We start from the raw sequence: 18,683 nt of genomic DNA on the forward strand, positions 1-18,683 counted from the left end.
ATGTACACCACCCCGTTAACGAAAATGGTTAGCTCCTACAGACAGTGAGACAAAGTGGCCGTGGCTTGCTATATAAAGCAGGCAGACAGGCATCGAGGCATTCAGTTACTGTTCGATTGAACGTTAGAATGGGCAAAGCGAGTGACCTAAGCGACTTTGAGCGTGGTATGATTGTCGGTGCCAGGTGCGCCGGATCCAGTATCTCAGAAACGGCCGCCTTCGCTCTTCCTGGGCGAGAATGGTGCGACAAGCAAAACACATCCAGTCAGCGGCGGTCCTGTCGGCGAAAACAGCTTATTGATGAGAGAGGTCGAAGGAGAATGGCAAGAATTTTGCAAGCTAACAGGCGGCCCACAAACAGACAAATAACGGCACAGTACAACAGTGGTGTGCAGAACGGCATCTCGGAACGCATCGATCCTTGTCACGGATGGGCAATTGCAGCAGACGACCACACCGGGTTCCACACCTATCAGCTAAAAACAAGAAGAAGTGGCTCCAATGGGCACACAATCACCAACATTGGACAATTGACGAGTGGAAAAACATTACCTGGAACATGACAGTGAGTTCAGTTTACTTGAGTGGCCTGTGCAGTCCCCAGATCTCAACCCAATAGAGCATCTTAGGGATGAGATGGAAAGTGTAAAGTGGTTATCCCACTGGCTATAAGGTGAATGCACCAATTTTTAAGTCGCTCTGGATAAGAGCGTCTGCTAAATGACGTAAATTTAAATGAAAGGGCTGTTGGCAGCATGAATGTACCGCCGTCCAATCTGCAGCAACTGCATGATGCCATTGCGTCAGCATGGACCAACATCCCTGTGGAACGTTTCCAAAACCTTGTAGAATGCCCCGAAGAATTCAGGCTGTTCTGGAGGCAAATGGGGGTCTGAGCCGGTACTAGATGGGCGTACCTAATAAACTGGCCAGTGAGTGTATATCCATATAGAACTCCCTTAACCTGCAACCTGCAATTCTCATTCTTCTAAATGCACCGAAATCTAACAAGACGTGCTGTATAGCACACACTGTGCATAAACCAATTTGATGTGTCCGAGGTCCTGTCTATAATGCGTCAGCTACTGTATCCCCAATAAGTCAGTGTGTGTCAGATAGCTATATGATCTATCTGTTTTGGATGATCTATCTCTCACAGGACGGTTCACTCCCAGGCTTTTGCACTGGCCTGGCTCTCCACAATCTGCTTACCTGTGCATAAAGCCAATCTGCTGGGAGAGAGAGGTTTTATGACAGTAATGGTCATCTAACCTTCAAAGATTTACAGATAAAAGGAGAGTGGTTCTCTCTCTCTCTCGTTCTCTCCCTCTTCTCTGTGTCTTTAGAAAAGGCTGCCCGGGATGACTTTGATGTGATCGTAGGTCTAATACTTAAGGCTCTCTGTCTCTTGCCTGGTGATTTCTGAAGGGCTTTTCCTTTGGTATGTGCTGTAATGTTTTAAGGATGGAAGGGCTTTGAGAGACAGTGCTGGTGATGGAAAGCACTTTCTAGAAATGCTCTGTGAAGAGGCTTTTGTGGGCTTTGTGGCATTGTGTCTCTGTGTTGTTAATGTCACTCGTATATCATGTTTTTTCATGCACAGATCCCCTTCTTCCTAAAATCTATTATCCTACCAATTTTCCACTGTAGATTTACTCTGTAGTTTTACTCTGTAGTTTTACTCTGGCTTTTGAAGCACTTAAAGTAGAAAGCATTTTGAGTGCTCTCATCTATGAAAAGCACTTTCCTCCATCCATCTCTGTAGTATTAATACTATTCATATCATGATATTATGCAAAATGTTTCTCATACCTTATACTCCTATCCTTCCAACTGCCCATTTTAGTTGCCACCTGGTTATATGGAATTTCACACATATCCCTGCACCATATAGTTTCTCTTGCACCTCCTTTCATTGGATTTACAGAAATAATTTACAGAAAGAATATAGATCCCACACACACACACACACACACACACACACACACACACACACACACACACACACACACACACACACACACACACACACACACACACACAATCTAGAGTAGTAGTATTGTGAAGGCTGTCAGTTCAGCCTTCTCCCCTTGTCCTCCATGTTTGTTGTTGACCTTTCAGTCCAGAATGCCTCGCCTGTTTGCTGAAATGAATCCTATCTGATAATCTGGCCACCTGCTGAAATGGTGTCGAAGTGGATTGATTTGGTCTTTGCGTGGGCAGGTTCTACTTTTTCTTTGAAGTGGTAGGCTACTTTGAGCCAGAGCTTTGGCTGATGGGAAATATAGCACTATAAGACCCTGACTACAGCAGACTGTACAGCCTAATACATCTAGGCCCTACAAGAACCTACAGGAATACATATTTATGATTTACGTAGTTATAGTTGTCTAACTCAAACCCAAAATCAATTTCAGTCTCCAATGAAACTCAGAGTCAAAATACACACAGACGCAGTTGCAATTTTTAGAACTGGAAAAAGAGTGTGGAGGCATTGTCTGCGTCAAAAATGGGCTGGACATGCCGGGAGTTGGGATTGGTCTGCCATGTAGCATGCTTCTGAATGGGTGTAGACAAAGAAGAGCTCTCCAGTAGATGTACCAAAACATTCAGGGGCCATTTTCTCAAAAGTGGGGTTACAAGTTTATCAACTTTCAAAGCAGAATTACTTTCCCATTGTTTCTCAACTGCAGTGCAGGATAACAATTTTCTAGCTCTGAGTCTCTACTTTCATCCAATATAAAAGTCAGAATTTCAAATGTTGCTACGTAAGACCGAATCGAGCCGTTATTCACATAAGCCCTTTTGGATGTGTCCAATCCAAGACAACAGTGGATATAACCATTATTTGTTATGATGTGTAGCAGGTTTGGGGTCAATTCGAACTGAAGGCAGTCAATTTAGGAAGTGATTTACATTTAAAATGTAAAAACTTTTGAAATAAATAGCTTCTACTTTTCCATTTAATGAGTCATTGAAAATATATGCAATTATTTACATTATTTAATTGAAATTTCTGTTCACTTCCTGAATTGACTGCCCTGATATGTGGGCAGCAGTGGGGCATCAGAAACATTGTGGATATGTGAAATGTTTCAAAGGGGATTGCGTCATCGATCAAGCCACAAGTTCACGAGTCTCTGAAATCTACATATGCATATATCACCCACAAGGCTCTTTAGGGTAAAGTGTGGCTTTGACTTACCTGATGAAGAAGGAGGCTGCAGCGGAGGGTGTGTGGCTGGATTGGGTGGGGGTGGGCTGGGGCTGGGGCTGGGGACGGTAGTTGTGATGGCGGCATAGTCGTAGATGGGGCACCCAGGTGCCATGGGCATGTAGTTCCTATATGGATCAGGAGCCAAGCCCGGAGTCTGGACAGGGAGAGAGGAGGGGGGGGGGGGGGGATTCACAAACCAAAACATTTAATTAAATAAATACAAAACATTGTACCAGCGTCTTTTATTGCAAGATAATTCCATATTTTCAAAAACTAAACAAATTGCATAATATGCTCTCACAGTCAGAGAAGTCTGTTGGGAACTCAGGTATTGAGCGACTGCTTAGGTTCCTGTGGTTCCTGCAGCTGTGAGCAGGTCGCCAATCCCCTTGGTTGAGTACCAAAAAGCTCGGGGGAAAACACATCACGCAGGCCGCTCCACAGCAGGAAATGACCTGTGCAACATGGCTACTGTTTGTTGTCGCTCCATTTGCTGCAGCTGTAGGTTGGTAATCTTGGTCCTTTACTCTCACTGCCAGCTAGTCATTAGCTTATTAGCTTTGGTCATTAGCTTCAGTCATTAGCTTTGGCCTGATTACCGACTCTCACACTATGCTACAATATGGTTAGCGTCAAAAACTGATAGAGTCCCATCCACTATCACTTGTTCTAATCATCTGTGACTAAAACATGAGACGACAAGTTTGGACATGTTATGTAATTCAACCAGATTGACATGCAATATGAGAATAAACCATTTGTGCCAATCATCTCATAGGCAACTGTACGTTCACAAATCAACACAGCCCGTCCCACCATCTCCATTTGGCCTTGTTCTTTCAAATGAGCCAGATATATCTTTGATGTACTGTCTGCTTTCTGGTGGCGCCTGTTGTTGGGGATGTGACCTTTTTCTCTTTCTGTTTCATTTTTCATTTTTCTCTTTCTGTTTCTGTTTAATTTAAATTTTTCTCTTTCTCTTTCTGTTTCTGTTTATTTTTCTATTTTTCTCTTTCTGTTTCATTTTCCTCTTTTCATTAGCTTTTCTCTCTCCCTCTGTCTTTCTCTCTCCCTCTGTCTTTCTCTCTCCCTCTGTCTTTCTCTCTCCCTCTGTCTTTCTCTCTCCCTCTGTCTTTCTCTCTCTCTTTCTTTCATCCCTTTTAGTCTATAAGGAAATTACAAAACTGGGCCAGGCATACACTCGGCGCTCGTCACGGTGGATTACTGCGGCGATGTCTGCGGAGTGCCGGCATTTGGCGGGGAGTCCATTATTCAGTTCTTTGACGGCGGCGTTGGCGCGGCAGCTAACAGGATTACAGAACTGCATGCCGTTCGCCCCTCCACGGAAGCACCGCCACACAGAGAGAGGAAGGAAGTAGTCAACAACACAAAGCTGCCACACTGACACAGCCAAGACACCCTCAGCTGCCACACTGACACAGACGCCCCCTGTTTTACTCTTAAAGTGACTCTAGGTCTCTGAGTAAAGGCAGGCCAGTACCTGGTAGTTGTATCTGTACTATCTATGTTAATACAGACAACTATAATTGTTGATGGTCAGCAGTTGAGTCGGCAACAGGCGGCCCGCGGACCAATACCGGCCCCGGAGTGATTTCTTTTGGCCCCTCAAAGTAGTTTTTTTTTTAAACAGTTAAATCACCGGGCAATTCAGCTAAAAATGAGTTTAATTTAGGAAATCTGTTCCCAAGTATTCCCACAAATAAAAATAAAAAAGAGACGCGTCGTGTCTCAATGTATTCAAGAAATGAAATTATTGTTATTTTCAAATACAATCTCTTTTTGGGCTTAGTTGTGGTCAATTTGCAGTGTACAAATTATTATAATTATGTCCTACCGAACCACCTGCTCTGACAAAAATCGTCCCGCGGCTGAATCTAGTTGCCTACCCCTGATCTACTGCATTTCTGTTGGCAGTAACAGAGAAATTGACTCAAACATAAGATGCAGTGGTCAAGGAATTTCTCATTGGTCAAGTTATTTTTTCCTTACAATTGTTTCAATCCTAATGAAATGAACAGAGTATATTTGACATGGTCTTCCTAACAAACAGGTCTTCCCCCAGTCTACACATAGTATATACATTGAGATAATGTATAGGATTAAATCCCCTATGAAAAAGGAGCAAGCTGTTACTTCTTTGTTAACCTTTGGCATGTTACATCATCATCACCCCCCACAATCACCCCCCACAAAGACTGCAAACATACGTATCTGTATGGTTGATGAAGCATGTCTACGGTACAAACCACAACAGTACTCGTTTGGTAAATTGTTTATCCACCTCAAGGGTAAAAGAAAATGTATGCACTCACTAACTGTATGTCGCTCTGGATAAGAGCGTCTGCTAAATGACTAAAATGTAAAAATGTAAACCATCTGCCGACTTCAAATGATAGCAGTGCTATTTATATAACCCCTAACAGGAGTGCACTAGTCTGATAGACACATGCGACTGTGGGAAGAGGCACCTTCAGTATGGCTTCAAAAGGTGCCCTTCGTGACACAATCACTTTTTAATCATCTCCAGGGTGCCACTCATAGACACTGTAGCACGTTTTTCCTTGTTCTATAGCACGGCAGTTTGAGTCAGCTTACCTGCATGTGACACGTGTGCTAAACATACGCTAACGGCAACAGGTAACCCACATGCATTACGTTTTGCTATTTTTGTTTCCAAGCTTCAATGGAAGTCACAGTGAATAAGCAGCGATGAGGAATGTTGCAACTTGGAATTCAGACCCAATCTAAATGGCTGATGGGTGGATAATGAGCTGTAGAGTGTAGAATAATGTTCTCTCTTCCTCGCAGTGGAACAGATTACAGAGATTCAGAATCACTCAAACACCCACATCCCACTGAACACGACAGTATATATTACCACAACCTCCTCTCACACATCCTATAATCATTACAATCTCACATGTAGAGGCTGACCAGCAGAGCAGTAGCTTATTAATAGCCAGCAGGAGATCTACATTTGGGTCTAAATTGGAGGTCCATTTTTTTATGATGTAATGGCTGGGTTATGGTGTTAGGGTAAGGCAGTGGGTGTGAAGAGCCGGGGTGGCTGAGATGTTACCGGGGTGGCTGAGGTGTAACCGTGGTTTGACAAATCCATACAGTACTGGCCCTTTGCACCACTAGGAACTAAAAGCCCTTTGCACCACTAGGAACTAAAAGCCCTTTGAACTAAAACCCCTTTGCACCACTAGGAACTAAAAGCCCTTTGCACCACTAGGAACTAAAATACTTTTGCACCCCTAGGAACTAAAAGCCATTTGCACCACTAGGAACTAAAAGCTAATAAGTCAAGTCACATTACTTTATTAATTATGGAACTGGGTCATATACGGTGCTATGGCGGCAGTTTGGCCTTGTGGTTGACCCGTTAGTCAATTCTACATTTCTTCAACTCAGAATCTATCATTTTACCAGACTAGTATCTTTTCTGTGAGCGTGATTTACCATAATTCCTTGTTGTTAGTTTATGAGGTATTTTCCTCTTATTCCCGTCCTCTGTCACTCCTTCCCTCCCCATGGAGGTGTGCCGTATTGGCACAGCTGTTCCGGGGCAGACCCAGGCACTGATGACAGAGGGAAGGTCGCTCTGAGCAACAAGAAACGCTTAGAAAATGCTCACGGAACGTGATGCCTATGGGACTAATTGAGAGGGAGGAACCCTACGGTGTGCCTGCCATTGGGTTGGCTCAAACTGGCCTGTTGGTGAGTTGAAGCAGAAAGCGAAACAAGTTTTTTTTGTCAATAAAACCTTTCACAGTTTGTGAGGCTGTTTGTCTGCACCTGGTTCTCAACATTGTGCAAAAAATCCACCTTTGATCGGCTCAGAAAGCAATTCCTCCTCTTGATCCCTTCCTGGTTGTCACCTAAGTCTGATTTAAATCCCAGGTGTAGGTTATAAAATATAAATTACATTAATAATATAGCTTGCTTTGTTGGTATGTGTCTAGTCCTTCTCTGTTCCCAGTAATCAAACATTTATTTTTAGTAGATTCAATGTTTAGTGAACGGAACAATTTATTTGATGGAAAATGTTTATATCCGTCTAATTATACACCTATATCTGTCTGTATATTTCAGCATGGTACACTGAAATGACTACAGATCCTTCTCTGACTGAATCCTCATCTTTGATCGTGTCCTTCATAATCAGAGCCCAGTTCAAAATGAGGGAAGGCAGTGAAGCATGAGGTGTACCCACGCCAAGCCTCCCAGATGGATGTCAGGCGTGCTTATTCACCTCAGGTGAGAACCAGGTCCCATCTGTCAGCGCAGAGAGGAGGGAGGCATGCTCCTGGCTTCCTTTTCCTTTGTGTTCTCTTCCATTTCTCCTTCCTTTGTTTCTCTCAGTCTCAACGTAAACACAATGCCTTTCCCTCTCCTCCGAGAATTTGGTGAGTTACATTTTTCGTAAGAGCAACATTAGAAGGCTGCAGACGGCATTGAAGCTCCTGGCTTGGCAAATCGTGTGGCGTACATCCTTAGAGCGTTACTGACACGTCTCCTTGTCTCCAGTGCCTTCGTCCACCTCCTCCCTGAAGAAATCAAGTACCCATCTTACATTCTCAGGCCATTCCTGGCCTCCAAAATCCTATGGCTTCTGTTGTGTTCTGAGTTGTTTTGCTTGAAATGGGAGGAGGGGTGTATTGAGAAATTAACAGCCCCCACACAGGCATATACACTCACCATCTAGTACCGGGTCAGACCCCCCTTTGCCTCCAGAACAGCCTGAATTCTTCGGGGCATTCAACAAGGTTTCGGAAACGTTCCACAGGGATGTTGGTCCATGCTGACGCGATGGCATCATGCAGTTGCTGCAGATTGGACGGCGGTACATTCATGCTGCGAACAGCCCTTTCCATCTCATCCCTAAGATGCTCTATTGGGTTGAGGTCTGGGGACTGCACAGGCCACTCAAGTAAACTGAACTCACTGTCATGTTCCAGGCAATGTTTGTCCAGTGTTTGTGATCGCGTTCCCACTGGAGCCGCTTCTTCTTGTTTGTTGTTTTTAGCTGATAGGAGTGGAACCGGGTGTGGTCGTCTGCTGCAATAGCCCATCCGTGAGAAGGATCGACGAGTTGTGCGTTCCCGAGATGCTGTTCTGCACACCACTGTTGCACTGCGCCATTATTTGCCTGTTTGTGGCCCGCCTGTTAGCTTGCACGATTCTTGCCATTCTCCTTCGACCTCTCTCATCAACAAGCTGTTTTGGCCCACAGGACTGCAGCTGACTGGATGTTTTTTGTTTGTTGCACCAGTCATGGTAAACCCTAGACACTGACGAGCGTGAAAAGCCCAGGAGGCCGAATGTTTCTGAGGTACTGGATCCAGGCCGCCTGGTACCGGCGATCATACCACGCTCAAAGTCGCTTAGGTCACTCATTTTGTCCATTGTAAAGTTCAATAGAACAGTAACTGAATGCCTCGATGCCTGTCTGTCTGCTTTATATAGCAAGCCACGGCCACGTGACTCACTGTCTGTAGGAGCGATCTATTTTCGTGAATGAGTGGTGTACCTAATAAACTGTCCAGGTGAGTGTAGATCAGTACACACACTCACATGGCCACAGACACACGTGCGGCTGCTCACGTACACCGGCACACACCCACACTCACCCCCCCCACCCACCCACCACACACCTGCCATACGTCCACTGAAAGGTCCTTACAGGGGCATTCAATTCTCTGAGGTGTCCAACTCAGGTTTTTGTGTAATTGGGATGCGATGTGCCAGCTCAAGGTCTAATTGCTTTCAGACACCGAGGAGGAATGGGGGATACGATTGGCTGCCTTAAGCGGCACACGTTCAGTCAAAAGCATTAGCCATCCAACTCTTGGCAGCACAGAGTTACTTGTTGACATTGGAGGGAGTGGATGCCAACAGATACACAGAAAATAAACATTGAGAACAGATTGCCTGCAAGTCCCAACAGCATAGCAAATGAGCATACAACATACTCAGGATCATTATTATACAGTACATTACTGGGTGGATATGCATTCATATTCTGTTTTCAAATGGAGACAAATCTTTTCTTAGGTTTTTAGAGCACACATATCAGGTGATAGGTTAAGAGACAAATTACCATAGTAGTCAAACCATTCCCTTTTCTTGTATTGTGAAATTCAAAACAAATCTGTTCTTATTAAAGGTATCTGACTGGGTAGAGAGGTTCCAGAGAGGAAGAGGAGTAGATGTTTCACTTTTGCCAAAATCAGTCAAAAATAAGCCATATGGGTTTATTTTGGACCTAAGCTTGTCACCTACCTTCCCACCTTTGGGACAATGACTCCCATTGTTAGGGCGGAAACATGAGCATCTTGTTCTTATATACAGATCTCTGGTACAGTTGATGTTTACATAAACTTAGGTGTGAGTCATTAAAACTTGTTTTTCAACCACTCCACAAATGTCTTGTTAACAAATTATAGTTTTGGCAAGTCGGTTAGGACATCTACTTTGTGCATAACACAAGTAATTTTTCCAACAATTGTTAACAGACAGATTATTTCACTTATAATTCACTGTATCACAATTCCAGTGGGTCAGAAGGTTACATACACTAAGTTGACTGTGCCTTTAAACAGCTTGGAAAATTCCAGAAAATGATGTCATGGCTTCAGAAGCTTCTGATAGGCTAATTGACATAATTTGAGTCAATTGGAGGTGTACTTGTGGATGTATTTCAAGGCCTACCTTCAAACTCAGTGCCTCTTTGCTTGACATCATGGGAAAATCTAAAGAAATCAGCCAAGACCTCAGAAAAAAAATTGTAGACCTCCACAAGTCTGGGTCATCCTTGGGAGCAATTTCCAAACGCCTGAAGGTACCACGTTCATCTGTACAAACAATAGTACGCAAGTATAAACACCATGGGACCACGCAGCCGTCATACTGATCAGGAAGGAGACGCGTTCTGTCTCCTAGAGATGAACGTACTTTGGTGCGAAAAGTGCAAATCAATCCCAGAACAACAGTAAAGGACCTTGTGAAGATGCTGGAGGAAACAGGTACAAAATTATCTATATCCACAGTAAAACGAGTCCTATATCGACATAACCTGAAAGGCCGCTCAGCAAGGAAGAAGCTCCAAAACTGCCATAAAAAAGACAGACTACGGTTTGCAACTGCACATGGGGACAAAGATCGTACTTTTTGGAGAAATGTCCTCTGGTCTGATGAAACAAAAATAGAACTGTTTGGCCATAATGACCATCGTTATGTTTGGAGGAAAAAGGGGGTTGCTTGCAAGCCGAAGAACACCATCCCAACCGTGAAGGACGGGGGTGGCAGCATCACGCTGTGGGGGTGCTTTGCTGCAGGAGAGACTGGTGCACTTCACAAAATAGATGGCATCATGAGGAAGGAAAATTATGTGGATACATTGAAGCAACATCTCAAGACATCAGTCAGGAAGTTAAAGCTTGGTCGCAAATGAGTCTTCCAAATGGACAATGACCCCAAGCATACTTCCAAAGTTGTGGCAAAATGGCTTAAGGACAACAAAGTCAAGGTATTGGAGTGGCCATCACAAAGCCCTGATCTCAATCCTATAGAACATTTGTGGGCAGAACTGAAAAAGCATGTGCGAGCAAGGAGGCCTACAAACCTGACTCAGTTACACCAGCTCTGTCAGGAGGAATGGACCAAAATTCACCCAACTTATTGTGGGAAGCTTGTGGAAGGCTACCCGAAACGTTTGACCCAAGTTAAACAATTTAAAGGCAATGCTACCAAATACTGATTGAGTGTATGTTAACTTCTGACCCACTGGGAATGTGATGAAAGAAATAAAAGCTGAAATAAATCATTCTCTCTACTATTATTCTGACATTTCACATTCTTAAAATAAAGTGGTGATCCTAACTGACCTATGAGAGGGAATTTTTACTGGGATTAAATGTCAGGAATTGTGAAAAACTGAGTTTAAATGTATTTGGCTAAGGTGTATGTAAACTTCCGATTTCAACTGTATATCCGCTGTAAAACAAGCTCTGACCTGAGGCTACCATGAGGCATATAGGTCAGCCCTCACTGACAACTAATGTAGCTGTCAATCAACACAAATGACAGAAGATAAGCCAATCAGATCTGTTCTCTGGTCCATCACAGTCGTCTCGGTGTCATCCTCCCCTCCCAAATCGTCCAATCAAACCACTCAGTATCAAAGACCTGTAAACTGATACGCTCATCCTTTTCTCATCCGTTCCTTCTCTTCAATCAAGGGGAATTAATCCCATTCTGACTCCTCCTCCTCCTCCACTTCGCTGCAACACGCACTTAATGCCATTGTCCAGCACTTCACAAATCTCGCCTGCGATCAATAGCGAACCATTCTCTCTGTAGATTCTACAATGACCTCAGACAACATTTGCATATCCAATCATCTCCCCATTGATTTCTGGCCCTCATTACAACCCCATTACAAACAGGACTGTGATGCCTAATCTATTGGAGTGCCTCTATGGAGGGGTATACAGTAAGCATGGTTATGCTCTAGATGCCATGTGTCCAACAGCAGCAAAGCACTAATACAGACTCACTTGGCATGGGGGGCGTGTGGCGGCCAGGAGGTAATTCCCATGTTCCCAAGTTTAATCAGCCCATCACTGGAGTTGGGAGTTAGTTGACACATCGATGGATGGTACTGGTGTGGCGGTGAGGTCAACAATGGCCATCATCAGCACGATAATCCTCCCATAGCTTATCCTTCCGCATTGAGATGACTTAATGTTCAATCTCCGGGTAGGAAGGTCAAGTGGTGTTTGGAAGGCTACGGTACCGGCTCGGTGGGTATTGTGCTTAGAGTGGGCAATCTGCTTGTGTTTAATGAGTTCTGATGCCGCCTTGGGGTGTACTTTATTGTCATGGCCAACATCTATCTACCTGTGTTTAACTAGGACTGACTGGACTGCCATCACAGGAGGTTGGTGGCACCTTAATTGGGGAGGACGGGCTCGTGGTAATGGCTGGAGCGGAATCAGTGGAATGGTATCTAATACATCAAACACATGGTTTGATGCCATTCCATTTGCTCCGTTCCAGACATTATTATGAGCTGTCCTCCCCTCAGCAGCCTCCACTGACTGCCATCCTTTTTCACGGGGAGGAAGTCCGTCACTTTAATTGGCACTAGCCAAACAACCTTTAGAGTTGTTTAAAAGAAGAGTGTAAAAAGGAAGCTGATTTGGCTTGCCTGTAACTCCCCGGTGCTATGAACCTCAGCTTTGTTTACCTTCTGTATTCCTCAGTGGCCTGGGAGTCAGAGGGGGTGGCTGTCATTTTTGCCATTTTAGTTTTGTACAGGCTAGATGATGTAGTCGTGTGTTAATTTCATTACGTCCATAAATGGATAGTTCATTTTTCTAGTTCGTATTGTGTCCTGAGAGGGATGCCCAAAACAGCACATGGTGGATTCAAAGTTATCTGACTGACTACTGTGCATGATTATTCTGCTATGAATGGAGTAGGAGGGAAATGTTAAAAAGATCATCTCTAAAATAGGTGATATTACAGAGACTACCGGCTCCACTGTTTATATTGAGCTATCGGCAGACACCTGCCTTGACACTGGTCATGTTGCCACCGAGTCCTGATGAACACCCCAAATGACATCATCAGAGGGTGACATCTCATTCAGGCAGATGAAGGACCCCCTGTGGTGGCAACCCTGTCATGCCACTTAACTGGAGTCGTATTCAAGACACCTCAGCCTTGAACTAGGAGTGGGAGTCATGATGATTTGATTATAGGGCCAGCCATAAAATTGACACAGGGTAATTTAATGAAACCTAATAAATAACTGGCCTGAAAAAAACCCCATAAACTACTAGTTTCAGTCAAATACACACTGTTCCGTAGAGATGGCAGAGCAATGTCAATGTCGTGCTTGGCAACCAACCTCCTAACAGAAGCCATGGATGGAGAAATAAAGTATTTCCCATTGACCCTCGTCACAACTCCTGACTCTTTCTAGTCACAGCACTTCAAATTGTTCTGCGTTGCCAGGGTAACAGCAAAATCAAGGTCTTTTCTCAGACCTGGATGATTTTGTCATAGCACATGGAGTGTAAAAAAGTAGAATGTGTTACCGTGCAGCACTAACCAAAGTGAATGAAAATGGTAGCCATTCTTGAATGAAAATGGAGAACAAATTCAAGGTGTCTTTTTTGCCAATAAAAAACTATGCATTTCTGCTTGAAAATGTTTGCTAGGCAGCTTTCAGACAAAAGATAAACACAGGTCTGAATACATTTCGTAATGCTTAAAAGATCAAAACTGTATGAATGAAGTCTAGCCCAAATACTCTAATCTAAAGAAACAGATGATAATAGGAACTTACCATAGCGGAATGAGGATGATGATCCCTCCTGACACGAGAGACTCTCCACACCCCCTCCAGGTAGTGCTGTGGTCTGGGAGTCACTGTGGCCAGGCCCGAGGACTTGGACCCTCCCGTGGAGCTGCTCTGGATCGCACCCCAACCCTGGAGTCCCCCCCTGACCCTTTCCCCAGGAATCTGATCATAGAACCTGGGTGGCTGCTTGGCTGGCGAGTCCTCCATGGACCAGTCCTGGCAGGGTAGGGTGACCATGCTGTGGGCAGCAGGGCGGTGGGGCAGCTCTGAGGAGAAGGCTCCAGGATGCAGGTCGGGCATGTCTCCGGTGAGGCCCAGGGCTTTCTGCAGGGCCAGGCGTCTCAGTTGGTGGAGGGCAGTGCCACAGACCTGGCAGCTGCTGTCCTCTCTAGCATACGGGCCCCTGTGAGGACACTGGAGGTGCTGGAGCTTGTCGAACAGGAACACGGCGAAGCCCGGGTCCTGTGGAGAAACATCGAGATGAGAGTCAACCTGACGAGAGAGACTTGAAACCCTCTTTAAGGAATACCTGGAATAGTATAAAGTCATCCTTCTACCCCCCACCCCCCCATAAAAAAAAGAAGGAAACAACTGGTTGTCCCACTGGCTATCATAAGGTGAATGCACCAATTTGTAAGTCGCTCTGGATAAGAGCGTATGCTAAATTATGTAAATGTTAACGTAACCCACGAGTCAGATCTCAAATATTCAGGTATGTACAAGATCAAACCATTTCTCTTATTTCTGATATGCCATACTGCTACTTATTCCCCCCAAAAATATTGCAGTATTCTATTAAAAGACACACACGTTACATAGCCTACACACATGCAAGCACACACAGGCTCCAGGCGGATAGCATCACAGATCGCCTAGGAGAGCCCTCACAGAGGAGTGCACGCCATCAAGAGCTAGGGTAGTCATGACTACCATATCCACTGATCAACTCAATGGCCTCAATGAAAGAGTCTCAACGAATACAATATAGCTTCAGGAAACAGTTAGCTATATAAGGATGTTAGTGAAGGTTGACTCATAATCCGCAGGGTGGAAGGGTCATGAAATATTGACAGAAAACAATGCATTAAAAATCCATAAATGTACAATTATTGTGCAATTCATATCTATAGGCTACGTTGATGTTTTCTTTCATATTTTTTATCTGCCGTTAGTGCGTAATTTATGCCTAAGCTTCAGGGCCTTACTGTAGCGTAATACACACCAACTGTAGCAGAAATAGTTTACGTTGATCGACTGAGGCAAAAAGGACAATGTCGGAGTTTAATTCAACAAGAGAAAAGCTGCGAAATGGAGAGTTTAAAATAAATTGAAGGGAGGGCCAGAACCGTAGCCTAATGTTTGGGAAAGATTTGGTGAAGTGGTAAAATAGGATGATAGCAGTGCCGGCTATGTTATGTGTGGTGATTGGGAGGCGCTATGCAAAATCGACAGTCACAAGAGGAGGACTTCAAAATGGCACATCAAGGGAACTGTAGGCTACTGTTCAGATGGGTTAAATGGAATAGTAAAATCTTGAAATCTTGACACATAGCCTAATATAATATGAACTCCTGCAGAATGAATCATTTCTGGCCTCCCAAGTGGCGCAGCGGTCTAAGGCACTGCATCTCACCGCTAGAAGTGTCACTACAGACCAGGGTTTGATCCCAGGCTGTATCACAACCGGCCGTGATCGTGAGTCCCATAGGGCGGCGTACAATTGGCCCAGCGCTGTCCGGGTTAGGGGAGGGTTTGGCCGTGGGGCCTTTACTTGGCTCATCGCGCTCTAGAGACTTCTTGTGGGTGCCTTCAGGCTGACCTCGGTTGTCAGGTGAATGGTGTTTCCTCTGACACATTGGTGCTTCTGGGTTAAGCGGGCGGGTGTTAAGAAGCGCGGTTTGGCGGGCCATGTTTCTGAGGACGCATGACTCGACCTTCACCTCCGAGCCCATTGGGGAGTTGCAGCAACGAGACAAGATTGAAATTGGGGGTCAAAAAATAATGTACAAAAAAATATTCATTTCTTGCAGTAAAATTATACACCAAATGTACACTTTGACTCGGGAACAGGAGTGGAGAAATATAATTTATTTCATTCAGCATCTTGAGAGAATGAATGTGCGGTTAGGGACCGTCTATAAAGGTGCTATCTTAAATCAGCATTTTAAAAGCTGATTGTATTTCAGCCACTTAAATGGACATGTTGGGTAGTTTTCACAGCTTTTAATTTCCTTAAAACCGGTCAAACTGATGTCATTTTTAGAGTAATTGCATTTTCTCCCCGGGCCTTAAACATCTTTGCGGCGCGAGAGAAGCAGAGATGAAAGAGAAAACTTTACCGATGTCAACTTGATTGAAGCATTCATTCTGTCGATTTATGACATTATTCTAGTGAGCACTATTTTATTAGTGTTCTAGGGCAACAAGTGGCTTGCAAAAGTATTCACCTCCATTGTCATTTCTCCTATTTTGTTGCCTTACAACCTGGATCGATTTTTGGGGGGTTTGTATCATTTGATTTACACAACATGCCAACCACTTTGAAGATGCAAAATATTTTTTCTTGTGAAACAAACAAGAAATAAGTAAAAACAATAGAAAACTTGAGCGTGCATTACTATTAGAGCCACCTTTTGCAGCAATTACAGCAGCAAGTCTCTTGGGGTATGTCTCTATAAGCTTGGCACATCTAGCCACTGGGATTTTTGCCCATTCTTCAAGGCAAAACTGCTCCAGCTCCTTCAAGTTGGATGGGTTCCGCTGGAGTACAGCAATCTTTAAGTAATACCACAGATTCTCAATTGGATTGAGGTCTGGGCTTTGACTAGGCCATTCCAAGACATTTAAATGTTTCCCCTTAAACCACTTGAGTGCTGCTTTAGCAGTATGCTTAGGGTCATTGTCCTGCTGGAAGGTGAACCTCCGTCCCAGTCTCAAATCTCTGAAAGACTGAAACAGGTTTCCCTCAAGTATTTCCCTGTATTTAGCGCCATCCATCATTCCTTCAATTCTGACCAGTTTCCCAGTTCCTGCCGATGAAAAACATCCCCACAGCATGATGCTGCCTCCACCATGCTTCACTGTGGGGATGGTGTTCTCGGGGTGATGAGAGGTGTTGGGTTTGCGCCAGATATAGCGTTTTCCTTGATGGCCAAAAAGCTCAATTTTAGTCTCATCTGACCAGAGTACCTTCTTCCATTTGTTTGGGGAGTCTCCCACATGCCTTTTTGCGAACACCTTGCTTATTTTTTTCTTAAAGAAATTGTTTTTTTCTGGCCACTCTTCCGTAAAGCCCAGCTCTGTGGAGTGTACGGCTAAAAGTGGTCCTATGGACAGATACTCCAATCTCCACTGTGGAGCTTTGCAGCTCCTTCAGGGTTATCTTTGGTCTCTTTGTTGCCTCTCTGATTAATGCCCTCCTTGCCTGGTCCTTGAGTTTTGGTGGGTGGCCCTCTCTTGGCAGGTTTGTTGTGGTGCCATATTCTTTCAATTTTTTAATAATAGATTTAATGGTGCTCCGTGGGATGTTCAAAGTTTCTGATATTTTTTTATAACCCAACCCTGATCTGTACTTCTCCACAACTTTGTCCCTGACCTGTTTGGAGAGCTCCTTGGTCTTCATGGTGCCGCTTGCTTAGTGGTGTTGCAGACTCTGGGGCCTTTCAGAACAGATTTATATATACTGAGATCATGTGTCAGATCATGTGACACTTAGACTGCACACAGGTGGACTTTATTTAACTAATTATGTGACTTCTGAAGGTAATTGGTTGCAGCACCAGATCTTATTTAGGGGCTTCATGAATACATATACACACATCACTTTTCCGTTATTTATTGTTTAGATTTTTTTAAACAAGTAATTTTTTTCATTTCACTTTAACAATTTGGACTATTTTGTGTATGTCCATTACATGAAATCCAAATAAAAAATCAATTTAAATTACAGGTTGTAATGCAACAAAATAGGAAAAACGCCAAGGGGGATGAATACTTTTGCAAGGCACTGTATCTTTGTAGCGTGTGGGTGTATTGATCCAAAGTGTAATTAATAACTTCATCATGATCAAAGGGATATTCAATGTCTGCTTCTTTTTTTTACCCATCTACAAATAGGTGCCCTTGTTTGTGAGGCATTGGGAAAACGTATCTGGTATTTGTGGTTGAATCTGTGTTTGAAATTCACTGCTCAACTGAGGGACCTTACAGATAATTGTATGTGTGGGGTACAGAGATGAGGTAGTCATAATAAAATCTTGTTAAAAACTATTATTGCACAAGGAGTGAGTCCATGCAACTTATTATGTGACTTCTTAAGAATATGTTTACTCCTGAACGTATCTAGGCATGCCATAACAAAGGGGTTGAATACTTATTGACTCAAGACATTTCAGCTTTTCATTTTTAATTAATTTGTAAAAGTTTCTAAAAACATAATTCCACTTTGACATTATTGGGTATTATGTGTAGGCCAGTGAAACAAAATCTCAATTTAATCAATTTTAAATTCAGGCTGTAACACAATAAAAATTTGTAAAAGGTCAAGGGGTGTTGTCACGTCTCCTCCCGTTGCTCCCCTCTGGCTTTCTGATTCGCCGGTCTACTGAGCCACCGGTCTGACTGCACCACCTCGGCAACACCGGAATGGAAACCCAATGCACCCTAATCACCTCCAGAGCACCTGCACCTCATCATCTCATCACCACCCCTATATAGCCCTGGACTGTTCAGTGTTGTGTTGTGTGTGATTGTTAGTGTCATGTCGTGTACTCACGCTTTGTTGTTCTCTTGCTCAGTGTTAAGTAAACCTCTACATTGTTGATTCCAGCGTCTGCGTCCAAAAGGTGTGTACAGCAGTAGTTATTTAAGATGAGCCTTGACTAGAATACAGTGAGGGAAAAAAGTATTTGATCCCCTGCTGATTTTGTACGTTTGCCCACTGAAAAAGAAATGATCAGTCTACAATTTTAATGGTAGGATTATTTGAACAGTGAGAGACAGAATAACAACAAAACAAAAAAACTGAAAAATGCATGTAAAAAATGTTATAAATTGATTTGCATTTTA

General features: G+C 43.8%; 1 protein-coding gene across 1 annotated transcript in view; it reads right to left on the bottom strand.

Annotated features, from left to right (window-relative positions):
* The window catches only part of LOC121552237 (kinesin-like protein KIF26A), a 160,876-nt gene that overhangs the window by 66,537 nt on the left and 75,656 nt on the right, over positions 1-18,683 (bottom strand). The window contains exons 3-5 of the mRNA XM_045211172.1: positions 13,602-14,078; positions 3,291-3,371; positions 3,206-3,258 (exon numbers count right to left, since the gene is read on the bottom strand). Of these exons, the coding sequence (XP_045067107.1) occupies positions 3,206-3,258; positions 3,291-3,371; positions 13,602-14,078 (611 nt within the window). The remainder of the gene's footprint in view (positions 1-3,205; positions 3,259-3,290; positions 3,372-13,601; positions 14,079-18,683) is intronic.

Source organism: Coregonus clupeaformis, chromosome 36 (genome assembly GCF_020615455.1).
Source record: "Coregonus clupeaformis isolate EN_2021a chromosome 36, ASM2061545v1, whole genome shotgun sequence".
Taxonomy (NCBI): Eukaryota; Metazoa; Chordata; class Actinopteri; order Salmoniformes; family Salmonidae; genus Coregonus; species Coregonus clupeaformis.